This window comes from Nyctereutes procyonoides, unplaced genomic scaffold (assembly GCF_905146905.1).
Source record: "Nyctereutes procyonoides isolate TBG_1078 unplaced genomic scaffold, NYPRO_anot_genome, whole genome shotgun sequence".
NCBI classification, from domain to species: domain Eukaryota; kingdom Metazoa; phylum Chordata; class Mammalia; order Carnivora; family Canidae; genus Nyctereutes; species Nyctereutes procyonoides.
In genome coordinates, this window is record NW_026575146.1 from 60,296,003 (window position 1) to 60,320,080 (window position 24,078).

The 24,078-nt window shown below is 37.4% G+C and overlaps 1 protein-coding gene across 3 annotated transcripts in view; it reads left to right on the plus strand.

Annotated features, from left to right (window-relative positions):
• The window catches only part of RIC1 (RIC1 homolog, RAB6A GEF complex partner 1), a 145,387-nt gene that overhangs the window by 97,000 nt on the left and 24,309 nt on the right, over nt 1-24,078 (plus strand). For all 3 annotated transcript variants that reach the window (XM_055311054.1, XM_055311052.1, XM_055311053.1), the window contains exons 7-12: nt 1,947-2,038; nt 7,539-7,627; nt 14,655-14,799; nt 15,465-15,513; nt 17,336-17,488; nt 18,881-19,084. In XM_055311054.1, coding sequence (XP_055167029.1) covers nt 1,947-2,038; nt 7,539-7,627; nt 14,655-14,799; nt 15,465-15,513; nt 17,336-17,488; nt 18,881-19,084 — 732 coding nt within the window. The remainder of the gene's footprint in view (nt 1-1,946; nt 2,039-7,538; nt 7,628-14,654; nt 14,800-15,464; nt 15,514-17,335; nt 17,489-18,880; nt 19,085-24,078) is intronic.

Consider the following 24,078-nt stretch of genomic DNA (forward strand, 5'->3'; position numbering starts at 1 on the left):
TGGACACAAAAGGATATGTGCTATGATTTTATTTTATGTAAAATAAAAAATAACATAGGCTGTTCTAAATTAGAATTTATATGGATGCATGTTCTTAAGTAGTATTGGTCTAAAGGAAAAGAAGGAAGTGATTACCATTTAAGTGTAGATGTTGGTTACTTCTGTGGTAGGTAAGGGTATATTGGTCAGGAGAGACACGGTTAGATACTGATAATTCTTGGCCTACGTGCTAGCTATTTACTTTGTGATATTATTGAGATGTACAATCTTGTAATTATGTATTGTTCTTTAATGTGTTACAATTCATAATGGAAAAATTCTAAAAAATTAAAGATCCTCCAGTGACTATGTATAAATTAGGGAAAAAGCCAAAAAGGTTTTATAGTGGCTTTCAAAGCCCTGTAAATTTGACCTCCTTTTACATCTGTTACCTCATCTACTGCTTCTTTCCTCATTCCAATCCACTCCATCTGCATAGGCTTCTTTGATGTACTTGAACATGCCAGAAATGATACTCCATTGGGGCCTTTGTACTTGGTATATCTCCTTGAGTTCGTTCCTCAAAATGCATTTGCATTTGGGGAAAACTTATTGACTATTCTATCCTCCCATACTATCTGTTTTCTATAATTGTTTTATTATTTTTTTCTCCAGTATTCACCAATCTCCAATATACTATACAGTTTTTTTTTTTTTAAACTTAACAACCTCCTAACAAATATAAGGCAAGAATTTTGGTGTTTTTGAACACCTGCCACATCCTCCACACCTAGAACAGTGCTGGGTGAATAGTGGGCACCTGGAAAATACTTGTTACAGAAATCAGTTAATTAATTTCAGTCTAAGCAGTGGTCCAAAGAAATAATGCTCAGTGCTATCTTTACCTTTTTTGGTCATCTAAAATAGTGTTTTTTTTTTTTTTATTATAATTGAAAAATACCAAAAAAAAGGGAAGCAGATATGCCATGTTTAGATAATTGATTATATAGCTCATTTAAATGGGAATTAAATAAAATCTATAGTATTATATTTTAAACAGAGCTGTTATTTATATTGGATCTTCTAGAGTGTTTACTGTTAGGATCATCCAAAAATAAAGTGCTGTATTGTATAGTGTGCTGTGTTGTTGTGCTTATTAAACTAATAATCATAATGACCTTTGCCTTAGAATTTATAATCTAAGACATCCTTGGTTTGAAAGGTAAAAACAAACAATGGAGCCGAATAGCATAGAAGCTTAATAATAATGTATTCATTTATTGAATGCTTAACTTTTTGAATGTTAGTCATTGTATTAAGTAGTTTACATGTATGTATGTTCTCATTTACTCTGCAAAACACTCTTAAGAGGTAAGAACTTATGAAAACAAAACTAAAGCTTGGAGAGGTCAGATCATTATTTTAGCAAGTGAATAGTAGACCTGAGATGTTAGGCTGCCAGGCACTATCCTGTGAATCTTAGTAGGTTATATACCATACTGTAAAATAAAGGAATAATAGAGAATAGTAAGCACTTGACAATCACAAACCACTTTTAAAGGATAGATGAAATAAAATTTGCTGTTTTCTACAATTGAGCAGTTAAACACAATGTGGGGGGTGATGGGAATAATATTAGTGAGCAAGTTAGATTCAGTTCCTGCTGTCAAGATGTTTATATCCTAATAGGAAAGTCATCTTCATTTAGTTAGGTTTGCAGATTGAATGTCCATTTTTTAGTGTTTTACAAGTAGATAAATTAGCTCTAGACTGAGCTCATTTGAGAATATTTATTGAACTAATTAATGAAATTGATATGCAGATGGTAGTCTCGATAGAATATTTTCTTAGCCAGATGAAACCAAAGAAAGCCTTACAAAACTGTATGTTTATTGAAAGAGAATTATACTGATTACAGTGTATTTAGACAGCACTTTTAAAACCTTCATTATTTTTCTTTATTATAGCAGCTTCATGGAGTTTGGCCACAAGATGTTGTTGATGGAACTTGTGTAGCAGTAAATAACAAGTATCGACTCATGGCATTTGGTTGTGCAAGGTAATTGATAGAGACTTCTTTAAGAGTCATTGTCAAAAATAATGGTTTTTTTTTTGTGTGTGTTTTTTTTTTCCAATGGTCTAAACATACTTGTAAACTTTGTCACGCCTATCACAATATAGGAGTCAGCCTTAATATAAAATCTAAAAGCGGGACACCTGAGTGGCTCAGTGGTTGAGCGTCTGCCTTTGGCACAGGGCATGGTCCTGGAGTCCCAAGATTGAGTTCTGCTTTGTACTCCCATCAGGGAGCCTGCTTCTTCCTCTGCCTATGTCTCTGCCTCTCTCTTTGTGTCTCTCATGAATAAATACAATCTTTAAAAATAAAATCTGAAAGCATTTTATTAGGTTGAAGCAAAACAGATCTAAAGGGCAGATTTAGGATATTAAGTGTTTTAATTTGTACAGGTGAGCTTTTCTTTAGTGATTAGAACTTGTAATTTAAGTTATAAATTAAAAAGATTAAATCAGCCAAAATTTAGGTTCTTTATTATTTAAAAGAGGATCAGGGAAGATATTTTTCTTTTTTTAAAAAAATAATCCTTTCTTTTGGCTAGTATCCAAAATCTATAAAGAACTGAGTCAAACTGAACACTCAAAAAATCCGGTTAAGATGGGGCACTTGGGTGGCTTAGTGGTTGAGCATCTGCTTTCGGCTCAGGGCGTGATCCTGGGGTCTGGGATCAAGTCCCGCATCAGGCTCTTTTGGGGAGCTTGCTTCTCCCCCTGCCTATGTCTCTGCCTCTCTCTCTTTCTCATGAATAAATAAAATCTTAAAAAAAAAATCCAGTTAAGAAATGGGCAGAAGACATGAGCAGACTTTTCTCCAAAGAAGACATACAGATGACAACAGTCAAATGAAAATCCTCAACATAACTCATCATCAGGGAAATACAAATCGAAACCACAGTGAGTTACCACCTTACACCAGTCAGAATGTCTAAAATTAACAACTCAGGAAACAATAGATGTTGGCTAAGATGTGGAGAAAGGGGAAACCCTTCTATAGTGTTGGTGGGAATGCAAACTGGTGCAGCAACTCTGGAAAATAGTATGGAGGTTCCTCAAAAAGTTAAAAATAGAACTACCCTGTGACCCAGCAGTTGTACTACTAGATATTTATCCAAAGGATACAAAAATGCTAACTTAACCTGCACCTTAATGTTCATAGCCAAAACATGGAAAGAACCCAAATATCCATCCACTGATAAACAGATAAAGATGTGTGTAATGAACTATTTATATATATTGGAGGGTGTGTGTGTATGTGTGTAGAATGGAATACTAGTCATTGAAAAGAATGAAATCTTGAAAAGAATGAAATGATGTGGATGGAACTAGACGGTATTATGCTAAGCAAAATTAAGTCAGTCAGAAAGACAAATACCATGTGATATCTTTTTTTTTTTTTTAAAGATTTTATTCATTTATTTGAGAAAGAGCACAAGTGGTGGCCGGGGGAGAGGGAGAAGCAGACTCACTGCTGAGCAGGGAGCCCAACAGGGCCTGGATCCCAGGATCCTGGGACTGTGACTTGAGCTGAAGTCAGATACTTAACTGACAGTTACCCAGGTGTCCCAACAAATACCATGTGATCTCTTTCATGAGTGGAATTTAAGAAACAAAACAGAGGAACATAGGGGAGGAAAGGAAAGAGATTGATAAGAGATTCTTAACAATAGGGAACAAACTGAGGGTCACTGGAGGGCATGGGGGGGTGGGGAGGGTAACTGGGTGATAGCATTAAGGAGGGCATTTGATATGATGAGCACTGGGTGTTATATGCAACTGATAAATTGTTGAACACTACATCTGAAACTATAAGGATGTATTATGTTTGACTAATTGAATTTAAATTTTAAAAAATGAAAAAACCCCTCCATACTTAAAGGAAAGTGTATGGGTCCAAATACTCAGTTTTACAAATATTTATAATATAAACGCCTCTGTTCATAACTGGGTCAAAAACTAGAATGTTGTGAGCTGATAAAAGTTTCAGCCCCACTACTTCCTAAATCACAACTCTTACCTCCTCAACACACTTACAGGTAACCACTGTTCTGTCTTTGTGATGATCATTTACTTATCTTTATGGTTTTACCACATATGCATGCGCTCCTAAAGAGCATAATTTACTTTTACCTGATTTTGAACTTTATAGAAGTTCATGTTTATGAACTTCATATTCTAACTATGTTTTGGGTCTAGCTTCTTTCAGTCAGCATTGTGAAATTCACCCATGCTGTTTGCCAGTAGCAAAAATTATTTTTTGATTGATTTATGGTGTTCTGGTGTATGAATGTATCATAATTTATCTGTTTTGCTATTAATGGCTATTTACATTGTTTACTGGCTTTCAAAAAGAGGATATTTTCTTAGATAATAATTCAATATCTTTGTCATACGACAGAATTAATGATAGACCCCCAAATAAGATCTAATTCTCAATCTATATTCAAATTAACCCTGTTGTCACCAAAATTTCTTTTATAGCTCCTTGTTTGCTTGTTTGAACCAGAGTCAGTCAAAATCAATGATTTGTATTCGGTTATTGTTTCTCTGTCATCCTCTCTTGCCTGTAACAACCCATACACCTTTTTTCTTATTTCTATGACATTAACTTTTTAAGAGTCCAGGGTGGTTATTTATAAAATGTCCTGCTTTCTAAATGTCTTGTTGTTTCTTCATAATGGCTTTTTTTCTTAAGTTTTTCTTTTCTCCTTTTTTTTTTTTTAAGATTTTATGAGAGAGAGAGAGAGAGAGAGAGGCAGGCAGAGACACAGGCAGAGAGAGAAGCAGGCTCCATGCAGGGAGCCTGACATGGGACTCGATCTTGGGTCTCCAGGATCACGTCTCAGGCTGAAGGTGGCGTTAAACCGCTGAGCCACCTGGGCTGCCCTTCATAATGGCTTTTAGTTAGTTCCTTTAAACCTGTCATGATTGGAACCTTGAAGCGTGTTCTTGTTGAGCTAGTCCAGTTAGATGATGAGGAAGTTCACACAGGAACATCGGACAGGAGCAGTGGCAGGTGCACAGTGTACCGTGCTACCTGCAGTCAGGGTAGCACCCGCAGGCCTACCAAGGCCAAGTAGTAGAACCCATGAGAGGCCCTTCCCCAGGACAGTGAAGGTAGAATCTTGGCCTCCGGCCTCTGTCTTCTTACTTCTCATCAGTTGGGAGGGTGCCAACCTTTTTTTTTTTTTTTTTTTTTTTTGTGACCATGAGTTGGGGTGGAAATTTTGTGATTGTAGCTATGTGACCTAACAGACTAGTGGCTTCTAGCTCTGATCTTCCAGCCCTTAACAGAATTAATTGCTCTGAACACTAAACTATAGCTGGTATCCTTTGAGTAGGAAGGTAACTTTCTTCTAGGATGCCAGTTTGCAAGGGGATCAATTCTACAACCTAATTCTTACCTTTATGTTTAAAGGTTTGACCAAATGCTGCTTAAACATTTTTTATCATATGTAATGTACTTGCAATGGCACCGTATAGCACTAATGTTAAGTTGTCCTGGTACGAGTGATACTAAATTTGGTCACTTGTGATTATAACTATATCTCTTACAGAGATATGTGTTTGCTTTGAGGTTAGTGAGTAGTGTCTTATGCATGAAGAAACATTTTTTCCTGTAATGGGTTAATGAGAAATGGAAATAAAAATAATTTGAACAATTTAGGCAGTAGAGAATACATGAAAGGTTACTTGTCAGTCTTTTTTCAGTATTGACTTAGCACCAGTTTCTTGTATTAAAAATATTTGTACTCTCCTCACTGACTTGTTTAGAGCTCAGCAACCCAGAGTTACCACTTGACAGTTGTCAGGTGCAAAGCAAAAACAAGTAAATACCTGCTAGCTACTTAGCTACTTAGGGCTGTCTTTCAGCAAAGTGTCTAATTGGGCAGGTAGTCTGGAAAGATACCTATTCCCAGGCATTTGACTTCTGACTGAGATGGAATTAACATCAATGTTCTCACTCCCATGTGGGAGGAAAATGGACAAAAATATGAAACAGTATGACAATATGAGTTCAAGACCTAGAACATTAGGCAGCAGAGGACACTGGTCCCTTGAAAGATGAGAAATAAAACTTTGCAGATGCCTCAGCTTTAATTACTTTGAGAGAGTTTCCAGGCTATAGCACAAGGCCAGAGAGACAGAGCCTGGCAGATTGCCTGAGTTGAGTTACAGGGAAGTGAAAATCTGGGGAGACCTAAGCAGCTGGGTCTCAGGATGAGACATGAAGGATGACAGGTGGATAGGGAGTTCCAGAGAGCTGGAGAGGGTCTCTTTTGTATTAAATAAGGGAGATTAAAGATCCAAATCAACCATTGCAGAAGAAAAGAATAATGATTTGGAAACATAGGAAGATTAATTATCCAGAATGAAAGAGAAGAAAAATATTTAAAAACGCAGCATTAGTGAGCTGTGGGATAACTTCACATGGCCTGTTAGTTTGGGTGTTTTTTGAGCCTCAGCCCTGATCCTTCAGAAGAGCAGACCTGGTTGCATATGCGTCAGAACTGCTGTGGGAAAACTGTCTGGGCTTCCCCCACAAAGGAGTGCATATAACTGCCAGAACATTCTGGCGGTGATGAACCCTTATCATCCTCATGTGTGCAAAAGCAGCCGTAGGTTTAACAGTAGTTTAAAAATAACATTTGTGTTAAATTTTCAATCTGAAAAGAATTCCATAAGCAAAACTTTTTTTTTTTTTAATGATCATTATAGGTCAATTTTGAAATGTAGCTTAGAAGTAATATTACAAAGTTTTAGTTTTGGTTTCTGACCGTTCATAAATTTGGTCTTTGTAAAGATTTCTTAAATGAAATCATTATATATACAGTATACACAAAATAACATGTATCATGTGTGTAGATATAAAAATTATATAGGACATAAAAAATAATAAGATGAAAATCTGTATAAAATACTATCCGGCATGAGAGATAGCACATTACCAGGGCAGATGCCTCTCCCTGCTTCCACTTCTTCTTAAATATCCCCCATTCTCCACCAGAGATGATGTCCCCATTAGCTCTTTGTTGCGTTTTTACTACAAATGTATCTACTATGTTTTGACAGAATAGAAACAGAATTATACTATGTATATGCATATTGGCTGTCTATTTTAGTGCATGTGACTAAAGTCAAGTTAGTGCTATATGCTAGACTACTATGTGATTATACCACAGTTTATGCTTACTTTCTCTTGCTGGACATTCGTGTTTTTTCAATTTTTTTGAATTTATGCACAATACTATACTGAACATTGTGCATGCGTCTTGATACAAAGACAAGGATATCTCTGGGATATATTTAGTGGAAAATTTTACTGGATTACAAATATGCATTTGTTCAGATTTGTGAGACTGCAAATTACTTACAAAATGGTTTGGGTTTAGTTTACACCTTTACCAGCAGAACATAACCATTCCATAATGATGCTTTCTGTATTTGTATTTGTCTCTTTTCATTAAAAGCTTGTTTGTTTTTCACAGTGGTACTGTACAGGTTTATACAATAGATAACACCACTGGAGCTATGCTGCTGTCTCATAAACTAGAGCTAACAGCAAAACAATATCCTGGTGAGTTATTTTTTTCCTTCTTATTTGTAATTTTTTAATGTACAGGTAATGATATGTGTAGCAACTGTGGATTTTCAATGATGCATGCTATAGGTCAAATACTGTTAAAACATATAGTGGTACTTTGTGTGGCCCAGGGATTTCTGTGTACCTAGAGGGGCTCCTGAGGATGCTCCTTTTATTGTTATTGTTTGGTTTAGTCCTCTGTGTCTTTGCATAGTTTTAGCCTTTATAGTCTTTGGACTTTGCTCTGGTTTCTTAGCTGACTTCATTGCCTTTGTTATTTTGCCTTCCAATTCAGCTTATCCATTCAGCAAATACTTATCAAATACCTGCTATAGGACAGACTCTATTCTAAATGGGGAATACAGAGCAGTAAACAAAACAGTGTCTTTCTGAACCCCTTAGTGAATCTTGAGTGGACCCTATAGGATTAAGTCTAAAGTCCTTGTTATAAGAAATGCTTTTGACTGAAACCAACAGAAAACCCATGTTATAGTGGCTTAAATAAGACTTGTTTTCTTTACTAGCAAGAAATCCAAAGGTGAGTTACTGCTGGCCTTCATTTGGCCTTTGCTTCAAGGTCTCAGGTAGTCTCTGAGTTGCAAATATTACTTCTGCATGTGAGTCAAGAAGAAAGGCATATGTGGAAGAAGAAACAGCATATTTGGTTTTTTGATCAGGAAAGCAAAAGGTTTCTCAGAAGCATTCCCACCGCCTACCTGGTCCAGCTGTCTTCTGCTTACATCTGATTGGCCATAATTCTGTCCCATTCACTACCTTTGGATTTTCCAAACCTTTATGGTAGAAGTGAGCAAGGGAGAACAAGGATGGAAGTAGATGTATCAACCAATCAACTGTGTCTTCTACATATGGGGCACGTAAGATCTTTTGCTGGCATTATTTCTTGGTTCGCTCAGCCTGTAATGTCTCCATAATTTTACCATAATACCCTACGTTAAAAGAAATACCAAAAGTTCCATTTATTAAGTAGTTAGGTCTAAATCCTAGTAGCATTTTCAAAAAGTAATGTCCATAAATGGAAAGAAAAATAATATTTTAATTTTATTCTTTTTTTATATTCATTCATTCATTCATTCATTCATTCATTCATTTATTTATGATAGTCACACACACAGAGAGAGAGAGAGGCAGAGACATAGGCAGAGGGAGAAGCGGGCTCCATGCACCGGGAGCCTGATGTGGGATTCGATCCTGGGTCTCCAGGATCGCGCCCTGGGCCAAAGGCAGGTGCTAAACCCCTGCGCCACCCAGGGATCCCTTTAATTTTATTCTTAAAGAGTATTTTTTACTACTAGGATGTCTGTGCCTATTGGACACTGTATAACTTTTCAAACCTTGGAGTTGGATTGGGTACAGTCACCCACATTTCCTATTCCACATTGATGTTCACATGACAGTTTTTCTGCAACAACTCCTAAAGAGTGGTCTTTGCAAAGATGTAACATCATCAAAATAAATGTAGCACAGCCTAATAATGCTACAACCGTGAACTACCTAGAGCTAACAGTTTACATTGTGTCCAACAGATAACTATATATCTGTTTATTTCTCTTGAAGATCTCATGGAACCCCCTGTGAGTTCTCTGCAGTGCCCTGGGATACTCTGCACATAGACAGGAACTGCAGGCTTGCCCTTTACCAAACCACCTGCAGATCCCTGAGAGTCAGCCATTGTCTCCTATTGTTTTCTTTACCTGAAATGTCCCATATGTCTATATGGAGGGTCTGTATCTATTGGTCTTTCAAGATGCAGCTTAAATGAAATCTCTTTTTATGAAATAGAATACCATTCCTTCCTGCGCCTCATTATATTCTGCATATAACATCTTTTTTATCACTGATAATGCTTTATTGAACTTAACTAGCTTACAGGTGGCTTTTTCCTGCTAGCTTCAGGGTAGGAGCGTAGGATGTATCTCTTTACACCAGGCTAGTTCAGTTTAGTGAGAGGCACCTAGTTATTAACAAATGTGATAAATGAATCAACATGTTTTTAAGCCAGTGACCTTTGCAGGATTGTATTGAACAGGCAGTGTAATCTCATTACTACAGGTCTCATAAATTTGATACTGTACCGTGTTCTATGTGTGTGTTAGTAATTGGGAACCTTTTTCAAACTGTGTTCACTCTGCCTCTCCCAAATTTAGATATGTCCCCATAGCAAGAATAATTGCTGTATAATACACAAACTTCTCTGATGTTTGGGTCAGAAAAAAAATGAGGCACTTGTCTAAATCTAATCCAATAAATAAAAATCTCATTAGCCTCAAGGAGGAAGCTAAAGTATCTCATGTCAGAATCTCAGGAAACCTTCAATATGTAACTAACTTCGTGTTACCCACATGTGTATTCCAGTGTTTTTGCCCATATCATATCTTTTAGCACCTTCCACCTTCCACTTGAGACCATTATCTGTCTGTCATACCTCCTTCGGAATTTTCTTTAGTCAAGTTTTTTATGATAAACTCAATTCTTGGAAGGTGGGGTCTGAAAATGTATTTATTTGGCCCTTATAATTTATTTCTGATTTAGCTTTTTATACAGTTTTGGATGAGCAGTTACTTTGTACTTTGAAGTTGTTCAAGTACTGTTCAGTTTCACCGGTACTCTTGGGAATCTCTGGTTGAGTTGTATTTCCTTTTCAAGAGAATGGGTTTTTTTCTCTTTAGCTACTTCTAAGATTTTTTTCTTTGTCTTTGGGATGATTTCACTGTAATTTGAAAGGTGAAGAATTTTGATTTTTATTAAATCTTGATTGAGATTCAGGTGTGCTGCATCTGAGGATTCATATTGTCCAACTGTTGTGCAAAGAACTCAACTGTTACCTCTCAAATATTGCCTCTTGTTTAATCTTTTTCTGGAAATCATTTTTTTAAAAGATTTTATGTATTTTTTTATTCTTGAGAAACACAGAGAGAAAAGCAAGTCTTTGCTCACCACAGGGAACCTGATGTGGGACTTGATCTCAGGACCCCTGGGATCATGACCTGAGCCAAATGCAGATGCTCAACCATTGAGCCACCCAGGCATCCCTCTTTTTCTGGAAATCTAATCAGACTTACATAGCACTTTTTTATATGTTTCATAACCTGCCTTTTAACATTTTTCATTTTTAAAATTTCTCTGGACTATATTCTAGAGAAGAAAGTTTTTCTCTATCTTCTGGTAAACTAATTCTCTCTTCATTTATGTTTAATAATCTACTTAATCTGTCCATTTTAATTACTGTATTTTTTATTTCCAGAGGGTTTACTTAGCTCTCTTCTAATCTGTATGCATCCTGCTCCTAGTTTCAATATTCTTTTATTTCTTTAGGTAGTAAAAAATGTTTTTTTGGGGACGCTTGGGTGGCTCAATGGTTGAGTGTGTCTGCCTTTGGCTCAGGTTGTGATCTCAGAGTCCCAGGATTGAGTCCTGCATCGGACTCCCTGTGGGGAGCATGCTTCTCCCTCTGCCTGTGTCTCTGCCTCTCTCTCTGTGTCTCATGAATAAATCTTTAAGAAAATGGTATTTATATTCTTTGTTAATCTCAGTATCTGAAACCTTTCTGAGACTGTTATTGCTGTCTTAGTTTTCTGGGTTCTCATTAACTTGTTTATATATATTAGGATTTTTTTTTTTTTAAGATTTTATTTATTTATTCATGAGAAACACACAGAGAGGCAGAGACACAGGCAGAGGGAGAAGCAGGCTCCATGCACGGAGCAGAACATGGGACTCAGTCTGGGGTCTCCAGGATCACACTCTGGGCTGAAGGTGGCGCTAAACCGCTGAGCCACCGGGGCTGCCCCTATATTAGGATTTTTGACTGAGAACTGATTAATTTCCTTCAGACTTATTTGTTTGAATGCTTTGTGATCTAAATTGAATTTGAGTCCTTCCAGAGAGGATTTGTGTGTTTATGGCAAGTTATGTGGGAGTACTACATCAATCTGGAACCCTTTGCAGTATATTCAGTTTGCAATTTTCTTTGAATCATACAAATTGCTCAAATTAAAGATCAGTGAGGACTAACTTGTGGTTACAGGTTCTTAGGGGAGATTCTTTGTTTTCCATTCATGGACAAAACATGAAAGTATCCTTTGCTATTTCTTTACCTTCCACATGGTAGAGTTTAATTCATTCATTCATTCATTCATTCATTCATTCATTCATTCATTCATTTATTTATGATCGTCACAGAGAGATAGAGAGAGAGAGGCAGAGACACAAGCAGAGGGAGAAGCAGGTTCCATGCACCGGGAGCCCGACGTGGGATTCGATCCCGGGTCTCCAGGATCGTGCCCTGGGCCAAAGGCAAGCGCCAAACCGCTGTGCCACCCAGGGATCCCTAGAGTTTAATTCTTATTCTTGTACAATGAATGTAGCCATCTGTAGCTTCACCATTACCTGGATGTCTTCTCTTAGATACCCTGCCATGGCCAAGTTCTGAGCTTAATCTCCTGTCCCTCCTGGCATCATCAGAAGTAGAAGTCAGGGTCTCCAGGGTATGGCAGAAAAATTCAGGGCAGAAGCACTTTGTACACTCACCTCCCAGCATTTTTAGTTGTTTTAAGGTGTTTATTCAGCATTTTATTTTTAGAGAGAGAAAGAGTGTGCACATGTGCATGCAAACAGGGGGAAGGGCAGAGGTACAGAGAGAGAATTCCAAGCAGACTCCATGGCCAGCACGGAACCAGACGCGGGGCTCAGTCCAACGACCCTTAGATCATGACCTGTGCCAAAGTCAAGAGTTGAGTGCTTAACCAACTGAGCCACCCCCTGGTGCCCTAGGATTCAACATTTTAGTTGTTTCAGTGTAGTGAGTGATTTAAGATGTTGAATTGCTGTACTGCCAGACAGAGAAATTAGCTCCTTAAGTCTTTATCATTCTTATTGGATCATAGCCTTTAAAGGCTTGCATATATTTTTCTCTAAAGTCAGATTGGTGGCCTGCAAGAGCAGAGTGATATGTATTTTGATTGTGATCTCTGGCCCTTTTAAATGTTTATTTTTTATCCATACTTACGTTATCCTGCCTAGTTGCTATCAGCCACATGTGGCTATTTTGATTAAACTAATTGAAATAAAAAAAATTAACACTGTATTTCTTTAGTTGCATGGTCACATTTAAATGTTGAGTAGCCATGTGTAGCTCGGGGCTGCCTGTTAGACCCAGAAGATGGGAACGTTTCTGTCAGCACAAGAAGTAGTCCTTACTGCTTCTGTTGGACAGCACTGTGTGGAGTTCTTCAGATTGTTCTGTCCTTTCTCAGGCTCTTGGAATGCCATTTCTTGCTTTGGTTACTTACTGACTCTCACCCTTGTGGTCTTTGTTGTGAGAGAATTTTGCCAGCTTCAATTACATCACTTTAGGCTATAAACCTGCTCACCCCTGGGGAGGCTTGTATTGTCCTCCTACACCTGGAGCAGAGGTGAGCTTCCTTGTATCCCTCAGGCTGCACTGGCTGAGTTTCACTGGCCCACAGTGCCTCGTGAGTCCTTACATGATCCATAGCTTCCTGTTTGACTCCCAGACTTCCACTGGTCTCTGACCCCTTCTTTGTCTTTGGGAAGGATGTAAAACCCCATCTCCCTCATCATTGCTGAGTCTCATCCCATCTTTCTATCCCTGTATTTCCAACCTGTCTCCTCTCCCTGCTTCCAGCCCTTTACCCTCAACCCAGATATTAACCAGTCTCTCTATTCTTTTGTCTTCTGGAGCTTTTTCTTTCTTGGAAGTTCAGCTCTGTAACAAAATATCTTTGGGTTACTTGTTAATATTTTTCTCAATATGCAGATTATCATAATCTGTGTTTATTGTAGGCTGTTATCACCTAGGTAAATTTCTAGTAATCTTGCCACATGAAGATTAGGTTTACCACCATCAGTATTTTATTACAGATCTCTGCAACTAGATTTTAATAAAAGTATAATGTTTGGAAAGTAAATATGCATATTTTGTGCGTGTGTGTGTGGGTGTGTATTGTAATATGAAGTAATAAGTACACTGTTTATAACCTCTCCTTTTCAGTTAACATCCTTTTATGATAGTGAATACTTGTATTTTTTCTCTTATACCTGCAATTGCTTTCATTTTGTAAACTTCGGTTTGGTTTTGTGTGTTTCTTCTTAGTTTGTTTTAAAATTTTCACACGGTTATATTCCCATTTATTTTTCATCTGCACGAATAACATGGTTATTCATAATGGTGGGGATTACTAATGTGAGGATTCAAACTAGGCAGAAAGGAGTTCTCTCTGTTAACCAAGCCTGTCTTCTGTAGACTAAATCTATATACCTTCCCTTTGTAGCAGATATTTTGTATTTTATGGCAAAATGTATTAATACTACAAATGAAAAGAATTTTAAAGAAAATGATACTATACCTGGTTTTGAATTATTGACAGGAAACACTAGCATATTTCACTTAACTCTGTAGTTGGGAAACTTGTGTTTTACTACATGGTGAAATTATCTATGGTATTGAAAGAATAATTATTAGTTAATAGAAGATATGAACACCTGGAGTACTCAAGCTGGAGTTGACCTACATAATCTTAATAGAAGATTAAACTTCAATTTACTTTAACTTGGCCCCTCTAATATTGCCAATGGAGCATGAAGATAGTGGTACAATAGTATTTTATATTCTAAAACACCTTATACTTTGCAGACTACTTTGACATTCAGTGTTGAATCATTCAACTCATTATCCCTATTTTATAGAAACTGAATTGCCCAGAGCCAGACTTCTAAAACTGCACAGTTGTAGTTATTCGGGCTGATAGTGGCCCAAAATGGCTCTCACTTTTTAAAAATTTCTTGGCAGCTGAGTTTGTTCTGCTTCAGTCAAGGGTAGTGGCCTTACTCATTGTACATGACCTGAAATGAGTAGGATTCATCTCATTATTTGAAGCAGACAGGTGTTTCTATTTTATTTCAACTTGAAAAAATACAGACTAAAAAATACTGTTTCTGAAGGAATCATTTATTTTTAACTCTTCTTACAATTTCTTAACAGATATTTGGAATAAAACAGGAGCTGTTAAATTGGTCAAGTGGTCTCCTGACAATAGTGTTGTAATAGTGACCTGGGAAAATGGAGGCCTTTCTTTATGGAGTGTGTTTGGAGCCCAGCTGATTTGTACGCTTGGAGGAGATTTTGCGTGAGTGAATAAAGACAACTTGGAGACAAAAATAACTCCCATTATCTCTAAGAAAATACACATACACAGAAATTTTGTGTCATACAAAAGCTAGCCTTCTGCTTTACTTGATGCTTAACCTCAAAACAATTTGTAAGGTTCAGAACTAATTTGTTCAGGATATACTGATTCTCTAAATGTGCATCCTTTTAAAACGCATTGTTTATTTGGTAACAGTGCATTTATTTGTTGAACCCCTCTTGTATATATGAGAGCACGTTAGATTCAAGGCTAAAGCACATGGGGTTTTGCCTTCAGGTAGCTTATGATCTAATAAAGCCGAAGTCATGTACATAAGTAGCTAGTAGGAAGTGGAAAATGGCATTATCTTATTGGGTTGATGTAGGTTAACTCAGTGGGTTTATATCTCTGCCCACTCCATTTGCTACTTTGAACCTTAGTCATGACAAAATGAATACCTCTTCCCAAACTGTATGACCCTGTCAAGAAGTTACTCAGCACCTGAAAGACTGTGTCTAGGTGATGTGCCTAGGTACATCAACCAACATTCTCATATTTCATGCATTATTATGTATTTCAAAATCAATTTGAGTTTTTAAAAAACTGAAGCCAAATATTCTGCATAATAGAAGACTGTTTTTAACCAAGTTTCTGTTCTGTTTCAGTTATAGGTCTGATGGTACCAAAAAGGATCCCCTTAAGATCAACTCTATGGTAAGTACTTTATATAAAATACTGGTATATTGTAGGGTGCCTGGGTGGCTCAGTCAGTTACGGGTCCAGTTCTTGATCTCAGCTTGGGTCTTGATCTCAGGGTCCTATATTCAAGCCCAGCACTGGGCTCCATGCTGGGCGTGGACCCTACTGAAAAAAAAAAAAAAAGGTGTGTGTGTGTGTGTGTGTGTGTGTACGTACATATATGATATGTCATTTATAGTTACATAAATATATTTATAACATGTATATTTCTATAGTGTGACGAACTTGGATTTTTCTTCTTCCTTTTTTTCCTCTTCTTGGCTCTGGTAAAATTACAAAACTATTTTAATCTCAGCAGACTCTTCTTACACAGTTCTTGCTTTGATGAAAGTATTTTTTAAAATCAAGCTGCCCAGTTTCCAGTACTTGTTTTTTGATTTTGCTTCTATGTATATAGCAAGTCCCTGCCATCTTTGGGAACATAGGAACTATTCAAATCAGGCCTTTGTTCTTCCAAAGCATACCTCAATTCCTTATGTGACTCACTAGCACCCATTTCTCATGGCCTCATTTCTTTTAACATAAAGTGAAATGCTCTTTGGGTGTTTTTCCTGGAGGATTTGGACATTATTTGAGCATATTTTTAAAATTTCCCATAGATATCTGTCAGGAGAATTAAAGTCACTGTAGTAACAATATTTTTATTGATTACATATTTTTAAGAGTTTCTGTAGAAAGCAGTGAGGTGTAACCCCTGTGTTTACATAAAGACATTTTCTTACTGTAGCCCTTCTGTGTATCATCTATGAAATTAGTGGCTGTGAGACTTGTTCACCGCCTTTCTCCCTTGCCTCATAGAGGAAGACATTTTCTGATCTTGAGTTTCTTGAAGAATGAAAACCACTGTGGTTGCCTTGAGGAATGGTTCCCAATCTTTCACTACCAAGGACCCCATTTGCTGTCTCTTTCCACCTTCATATTTTAAAATAAGTTTTTGAACAGATGATTTATATAACTGCCCATCAGTGTTTTTGAGTGGCATGCAACAACCAGTGTTTTTAGCCTCACTAAGTTGATATTATTAATAACAAACTAAGAATCTAAGCATTTTAGTTCACTGTTCAACTTTTATGATAGGAGAGCAAAACTTCTATGAAGCTTTAGAAATTTAGCAACAATTTATTTTCCCTCTTCTATTTTCTTGACTTTGTAGATTAGGAATCACTAATCGTAGAAACAAACACAAGAAAACTAAACTATCATGGAATGTAGTTATACAATATTAAAATTGGTCCTGGAGAGCTTATTTGAGCCTTCTTATTTTATAGTGGAAGAAACTTATACCCGGAGAAAACCAAATAACTTAGCCAAGATTCTACTGCAGAACGGCAGCTAGGCTGGAACAAAAACCTTAGTCTCATAGTTTGCATTCGAGTGTTCTTTGCTCAGACTGCATCTGTTCTGGGTGCTGCTTTGTCATGTTTCAGCCAGGTCACATGGGTCTTCCTCTGCAAGGAATTTCTTTGTATTTGAGAGGCAGTTCAATTAAATTAACGGAGAAGTTACAGAGAACAGTGTTTCTTAGGATTTGGGTTTAACATTGGTATGTAGTGAGTCCACTCTTCCAGGTGGAGAGCGGTAATGGTGGTTTCCACTGGAGGAGGGCCAAGGTGAGCAGGTGTGGCTAGGATTCTTGTCTGTACAGCTTCTCAGAATTGGTCCAGCCTTTTGAAATCATTGGTGATGCTGCTGTTGGTTGTTTCAGGATTTGAATATTTGAAGCTAGGAAAGGTTAACAAACTTGATTGCCCTGATTTTTCTTCCCCTTCTCTCCAAGAGCTGGGGAGCAGAAGGCTATCACCTCTGGGTAGTCAGCGGATTTGGTGCTCACAACCCTGGAATTGAGTCTGACTCCAAGAGTGTAGTTAAACAGCCCGGCATTCTGCTGTTTCAGTTTATCAAGAGTGTACTCACTGTAAACCCCTGTATGGTAAGTGTTTTAAATTACAGCTGTTTATTTTTAGTGGCTTTCGTAGTAGACTATCAGATTCTTCTCAAATTGGTGGAATATCTTCTTTTGTATATTTTTTGTGATTGTTTTTCTTTTTAATACTTTAAACCAAAATTTTACTTCTGAGCAGCCTTTTTTTTTTTTAAATAGGATCACAAGCCATTAGAGGGAAAGCAGTGTTTACAGATTTACTTGAATAACTTTAGTCTTTATTTGAATAGAATTTCCTAAAATGTGCTCCACAAGGCAATACTTAGCAGAATCAGTAGTAGTTGCACAGGATAAGGACAAGTTCTGTTGTCCTGTTAGTGAAATAAGGAAGTTAGGGCTGTAGAAATTTCTTTATTGCGGGACTGCAGTATCTGTCATACGCTCATGTGCGTTGTGAAAATCCAGGAGTTGGTATATGAAAAACGATGTTCCCACGCTTATTTAACTATGAATTTTTAAGGAACACTTTGAAGAAACTATGCCTTGGGAAACACTGCCCCAAATTGTAGTATAAGCGCCTCATGTTTTATGAAATTGAAACAACATATTAATAATATTACATATTGTTAACATATAAAAATAGTATGGGTTACATATTAGAAGTGTATGCCTTCACATTTGCCACCAGTGGGTTTTTAAGTATTTGGTACAACCAGTTTCTGATTAAAACTTGTAATTACAATAAACTGAGAAGGAATTTGACAGTACCCTGGATCAAGATTTCATGACGGTAGCTGAAGAATAAGAATCCCCCGAAAGATAAGAAGAGGGTAATTCTTCTTCCCCTTCCCTATCCCAAATCATAATTTAAAGGCAGATTTTTATGGCATTTGACAGCATTTGAACTAACATGGAAAGGTGAGAGGCTGAGGTGCTTTCTGTCTGATGGAATACTCAGTGAATAATATACCTATATGTGAGAGAAATGGTCTTCTAACTGAAAACCAGGGCATAAGCACTAAAAGTAGAAATTGTCTTATTTGTCTAAATATCCTCAGAGCCTGGCACAGTCCTTGGCAGTAGCCAAGCATTTACCCAAGTGAGTGTTGAATTGTTCTGAACCCGGACCACAGACTTGGGCTGCTCCTCTTCCTTCTCTTCCTTCTCCTCCTCCTTAGGGTTTAAAAAAAGATCCTTCAGCATCTGTTATCCCCACTGGTAATCCTCCCCTCCTTCTTGCCACCACTCGTGAGGTATTTTAAGTGAAACTCGTTTGTAAACTGTAGATGATAAGTAGTGAGTAAAATCAACGTTGAGATGCATGGTGCATTTCCCGTAATAAAACTAAATCAAGGTATTACTTATTTTCTGTTACCTGATACCGAGTTGTTTTTATTTGCTTTCCTTCTTTGCCCTGTGCTTCCTTTCTCCTTCATCTAGAGTAACCAGGAGCAAGTGCTGCTTCAGGGGGAGGATCGATTGTACTTGAACTGTGGAGAGGCCTCGCAAACCCAGAGTGCCAGGAGTTCATCAGCACACTCTGAGCATAAGCCTGGTGGGGGCAAGAGCCCCTTTGCAGACAGCGGTTTAGAGTCTCAGGGTTTAAGCACTTTGCTTGGACATCGGCATTGGCATGTGGTACAGGTAAGTCTTCAGTGACTATTGATTGTTGACTTAGTCCTTGGTAAAATAGCACCTGGAGCAGAGTTTTAAATATTTCTTCTGTTGCTTTAGAAAACAGAGAAACTTTTTAACCTTTTTGACTGTCACCTCTCTTCGCTTTTCTGTCTTGTCTTCTTCCTTTCTTGCCACTGATGTAGCACGTGTGCCTACTTGCTTTAAGCCCACTAGTCCAAAACCTGCAAGTTCATGCTTTACCCTCTGGAATGAGCACAACTTTATACTATTCCAGCCCTCCCCGACCCCCAACCTTTTGGGTATAAATTTAGCTCTGCGGATTTGTATAGGCAAAAGTGTAGTGATTCATGGAAAGTGGCAGTGCAAATGAGGACCCTGTGCAGCTGACCTTGTCGTCCCAGTGGGTACATTTTGAGGTTAACTGCCTATTTTAAACTCAAATTGCAGACTTGCAGACACACTGTAGAACCTTATTATTAATAATTTTATTATTACATAAATCTTATTCCAAATTACTTACTCATTCTGGTATAACTTTTAAATTATCAGTTTCTTTTAATAATTCTGATAAATTGGCATTTAACATGGAAATCAATTCTGAATTTTGATACCAAATAAAATTAATTTGGGTAAATCAGTAAATTGAGGTTTCTTGAAAGAAATTTTCATACACAATTGTATAAGTCCTGAGTGTCTTCCTTCCCCTGCTGATACCGAAGTGTCTTAGGTACATCAGAGCCTATTCTTGTGTTTGTTTCTTTTCGTCAGGTTCTGTATCCACAATTCTTGACCCCCTTCTTCATTCTGTGCTGTTACTTTACTAGCTTGTTCAGCTCCCATGTTATTTTCAGTTGACTTTAAGTGGAGATGAGACACGGTCAGTATGTGAAACGTTGAAGGAGGAGTGTCTCCTGCGCTGACATGTGGTATACACTCAAAGAAAATGTATCTAACTGACATTAATAAATTCATAAAATCAAACAATGTGCATACCATTTGATAAATAGTTAACAGTTATGAAATAAATCTGCATCGGCTGCCTCCTTGACTAAAATTTTCCACTGCTCCCTTCTCTCCTATAGCCATTCCTCTGCTATTTTCATTTCCCCATACTTTGAACTATTCATTCTACACTGACCTAGCATCAATGCCAGTTCTGCCTAGCCAGGTCTGTGTTGCCAGAGAGCCAAGTAGAGCAGAGGATCAAAGAAGGTAGGTCTGGAACTCAAAAATCCATCAGGCAATAACAAAAATCTAATTTCCTTCCAGCTCAAAAATTCAGTGATTCTGTGATTCTTAGCCATCTCTGAAGTATCCCATTTTAGTAGTGTATCACGCTGATTTTACCACTTTGTGCAAAGTAGGAGGTACTAGCAGTATTCCTTTGTGATTTTATTCTTTAGATATTGAAACTATCCGGGAAGATGAACTTGTTTGACTCTAGCTTTACCTTTTTTACTTTTCTTAAAACTAAGAAAAATAATGTCAGAGTTGTATTCCCAAAACAATTAAGTTATAATAGACTCATAGAATTTTTAGAGCTGGAAGGACTGTAGAGATCATGTAGTCCAACTGGATTTGTTACATGAGGAAACTGAGGCTCAGAGCAGTTAGGTGACTTGCCCAAGGTCACATGGCAGAGCAATGTCCTGCTTACGTAGTGTCAGACTTATCCTTACCGTAATGTAAAGTAACAATCTAACCTGTTGTAAGAACTCTAGGTATTAAATGTTAAATCATATAATGTACTGTTGACCTTGAGCTAAGACATAGAATGTGTCTATTAAATAGGCAACGTTTCATTACAATTTGCCTATACTTTGTTTGCTGGCACTCCAGCCAAATGCATCAAGGCATCATCATGAGAGTGTTTTGGTTTGGTGGTTTACAGTGTCCATATAATGCTAATGCTTTACCTTCTGGGCTTTTTAGCCATTATTAATGATTCCCTGAAGAAACATGGGTGCCTGTTTAATTCCTCCTTCAACATAGGCTCTTGTCTGGGATAAATGCCCAGAACCCCATCAAGTGACTTTGTTTAAATGATTTTGTATTCTTATACAGTTTAGAGTTCATCAAATGAGTTCTAACTAATTTTTCTCTGTCTGTTCCTCATCTAGACAACTGGATTTTTCATTTGTTTAGACCTTCTACCTTACACTTGTTAGTTTCCCGATCAGAAGATTCTATGTTAAATATGTTTTATTTTTCCCTTTAATTTAATACACATATATACTTGTCAGCAGCAGGGTTGGTAGCTGCTGGTAGGGATGGTGCTTTTCTCGTGTGTGTATGTGTTTATGTTTAGTTTTACTAGCTACAGATTTAAAAAATTTTTAGAGTAGTTTGTTCACAGACGGAGCACAAATGTGAATTAAAACACCACCGCCCTCATTGTTTTAGGGTGTATTCCTTCTTGGACTGCTATTTATTTTAACACTCAGTACTTTGTATGATATAAACATTTATTTCTGAAAGGTACATGAATCATTATCATCCACTGTCTGAAATGTTGGTTTTATAGTTAACCTGGCTATTTGGAAAAAATAAGCTTCACAAAATATGCTAGGGATATCAGCAGAGAGGATTTTAAAGGCTGTTTCATTTATAAATGATTTGCTCTCCTTCCAAGGAGGTGTATCAAATGGAGCAGGTGTGGTATTTGGCATGGATCAGATATGCTAAGAGGATGGCTCTTACAGTCTCACCACGTAAAGACAAAAGCAGTCTAGGCAGGAGACAGGGTTTTAGCAAAATGACTTAAAGGGGGGGAAAAGGTAGATTTAGGGTTTTGTTTTGTTTTTGAGAGACTGAGATATCCTAAGATGTTAAGAATTAGAGATTTTATACTTTTAGCACTTAGTGTCCCGGTGGTGGCATGGCATGACTCTTGTGCCCTGAGGACGAATTCCTGGCATGAATTCTTCATGATTCATTAGTTTGTGCTTTCCTTACTCCTGCCATTTCCTGTTCTCAGTATTAGGGGTAGGGCACAAAGTTCAGGTGACACAAGGATCAGTAAATGTAATCTACTAGGGAAAAGTTTCATTTTTCATTTCACAGCATCTTCAGACAACTGAATCAGAAGTAAAGCTTCATTGTAGATTTAAACTATGAGCTTTGAAAATAAACCATTTGTAGTTTGTAGCACCTCTTACATTCTTAGAGGTTAAAAGAATAAAATTCTTTTCTTGTATGGATATTCATTAGAGTGTAGATCATAAGATAAAATTTTACCTTGGGTGCCTATGGTTGGAAACCCTTCAAGTTGGAATCCACGTTGGCAGTGAGATCCTACCTCACACTTGACCCACAAACACTTAGGAAACACCAGAGTTTGGGGGAAGTGGGAGTTCTTTTTAGTGTTCTGGGTGGCTGGCTCACTTATTATACTCTAGGGACATCCTTCTTCAAGTGACTATTTTGATTTTCTTCATCCAAGGACAGAATTCACTTCCAGGCTTGCACAAAACTACTTTGAACTCTTATCTCAGCACCTAATGGTTACCTCAGATTACCATGCTTCTTGAACTGACGTCAGCCACCGTAGGGAACTTTATTGGGCAGTGCAGCATGTCTGTTAAGATATGTGTTCAGCCTTTTTCAAGCATATGTCATGACACCATAACCTTTAATTCTGCAAGGTTGGCTTCCACAAACTAGCACTGGGGTTGAGAACTTCTTTTTTTGGAGGGGAGTTTGGGGGTTGAGAACTTCTAACAACAGAACTAAAAGCTGTTAATTTGTTTAGATTTCAGGTTGACTTACTAGATAATAAGTAAATCTAACAGATACTTTTGTGAATACATTTAATCAAGGTTAATACAGATGTTTTCTGCACATTATTTTTACTTGATTTTTGTTGTTTTCACATTACACAGAGAATCTTATTAGATTGAATTGTGTTATACTGGCTTTTAAATTTGGCTTTCTTTTTTAATAAAAAAAGTCATACTTGAAGTACAATGAAAATGAATCTGAATAAATTGAGGTTCTTTTATTGCAGGAACAGAAGGGTCTTTCCCTTTTTCTCTCTGTTCTGTTTTACATCATAGTCCCACGTGCTCATGAAAACTGCTTAATCTGTAGGCTAGTGGAGAGGTCAGTGTCAGCAAAGCTAGGATTTACATAATCTACTTTGATATCTTATGGAAGAATCTTTCAGGCTTCAACTTCTTGTTAGAGTAATACAAAGACCCCATGTCCAGAGCTCTGAGAGAGAAATCATGGGAAGGTACATTTCCTACTTACATTGCAGTTAAAGAGTTCATATCTTCAGAGGCCTTACACATGAATAGGTTGACTACCCCCAGTAAAATAGCTCAGCTTAGATACACATGTGTATGGATGTGTAGAGAGAGTCAAGACTCACCAGTGGTTATCCCTGGAGCAGTGATAGTACAGAATTTCATTTAGTCCTTTGTCCATTTTTATATTATTTACATATATAATAGTATTTTGCTATTTTAATCAGAAGACATAGAAGTAATAAAAATACCTCCATTAAAAAACAAAAACAAAACTCTTGCGAGGCTCTAGTTTTCTTTTTTTAAAGATTTTATTTATTTATTCATGAGAGACAGAGAGAGGGAGAGGCAGAGACATAAATAGAGGGAGAAGCAGGCTCCATGCAGGGAGCCAGAGGTGGGACTCGATCCCAGGACTCCAGGATCACGCCCTGGGCTGAAGGCAGATGCTCAACCACTGAGCCACCCCAGGCGTCCCTGTAATTTTCTTAGAGTAGTTTTGTAATGGTGCCAGTCAGGAAACTCATACTGTTCATGTCCACAATTCCTGGTTGCCCTCATGGCTGGTTCTCTAAAAATCTTTTGTCAGTCTGCAGTTATTGCGTGTTTAGTATTTAAAATAGACAAAAACAGCGAGTGTAGAGAAAAAGCAGTGTAGGAAAAGCCTGATGTCTAGAAATTCATAATGAAATGCTGAAGACAGGAGATGTGAAATATGGCCTGGTATTTAAACGGTAAATTCCAAGTACTCTG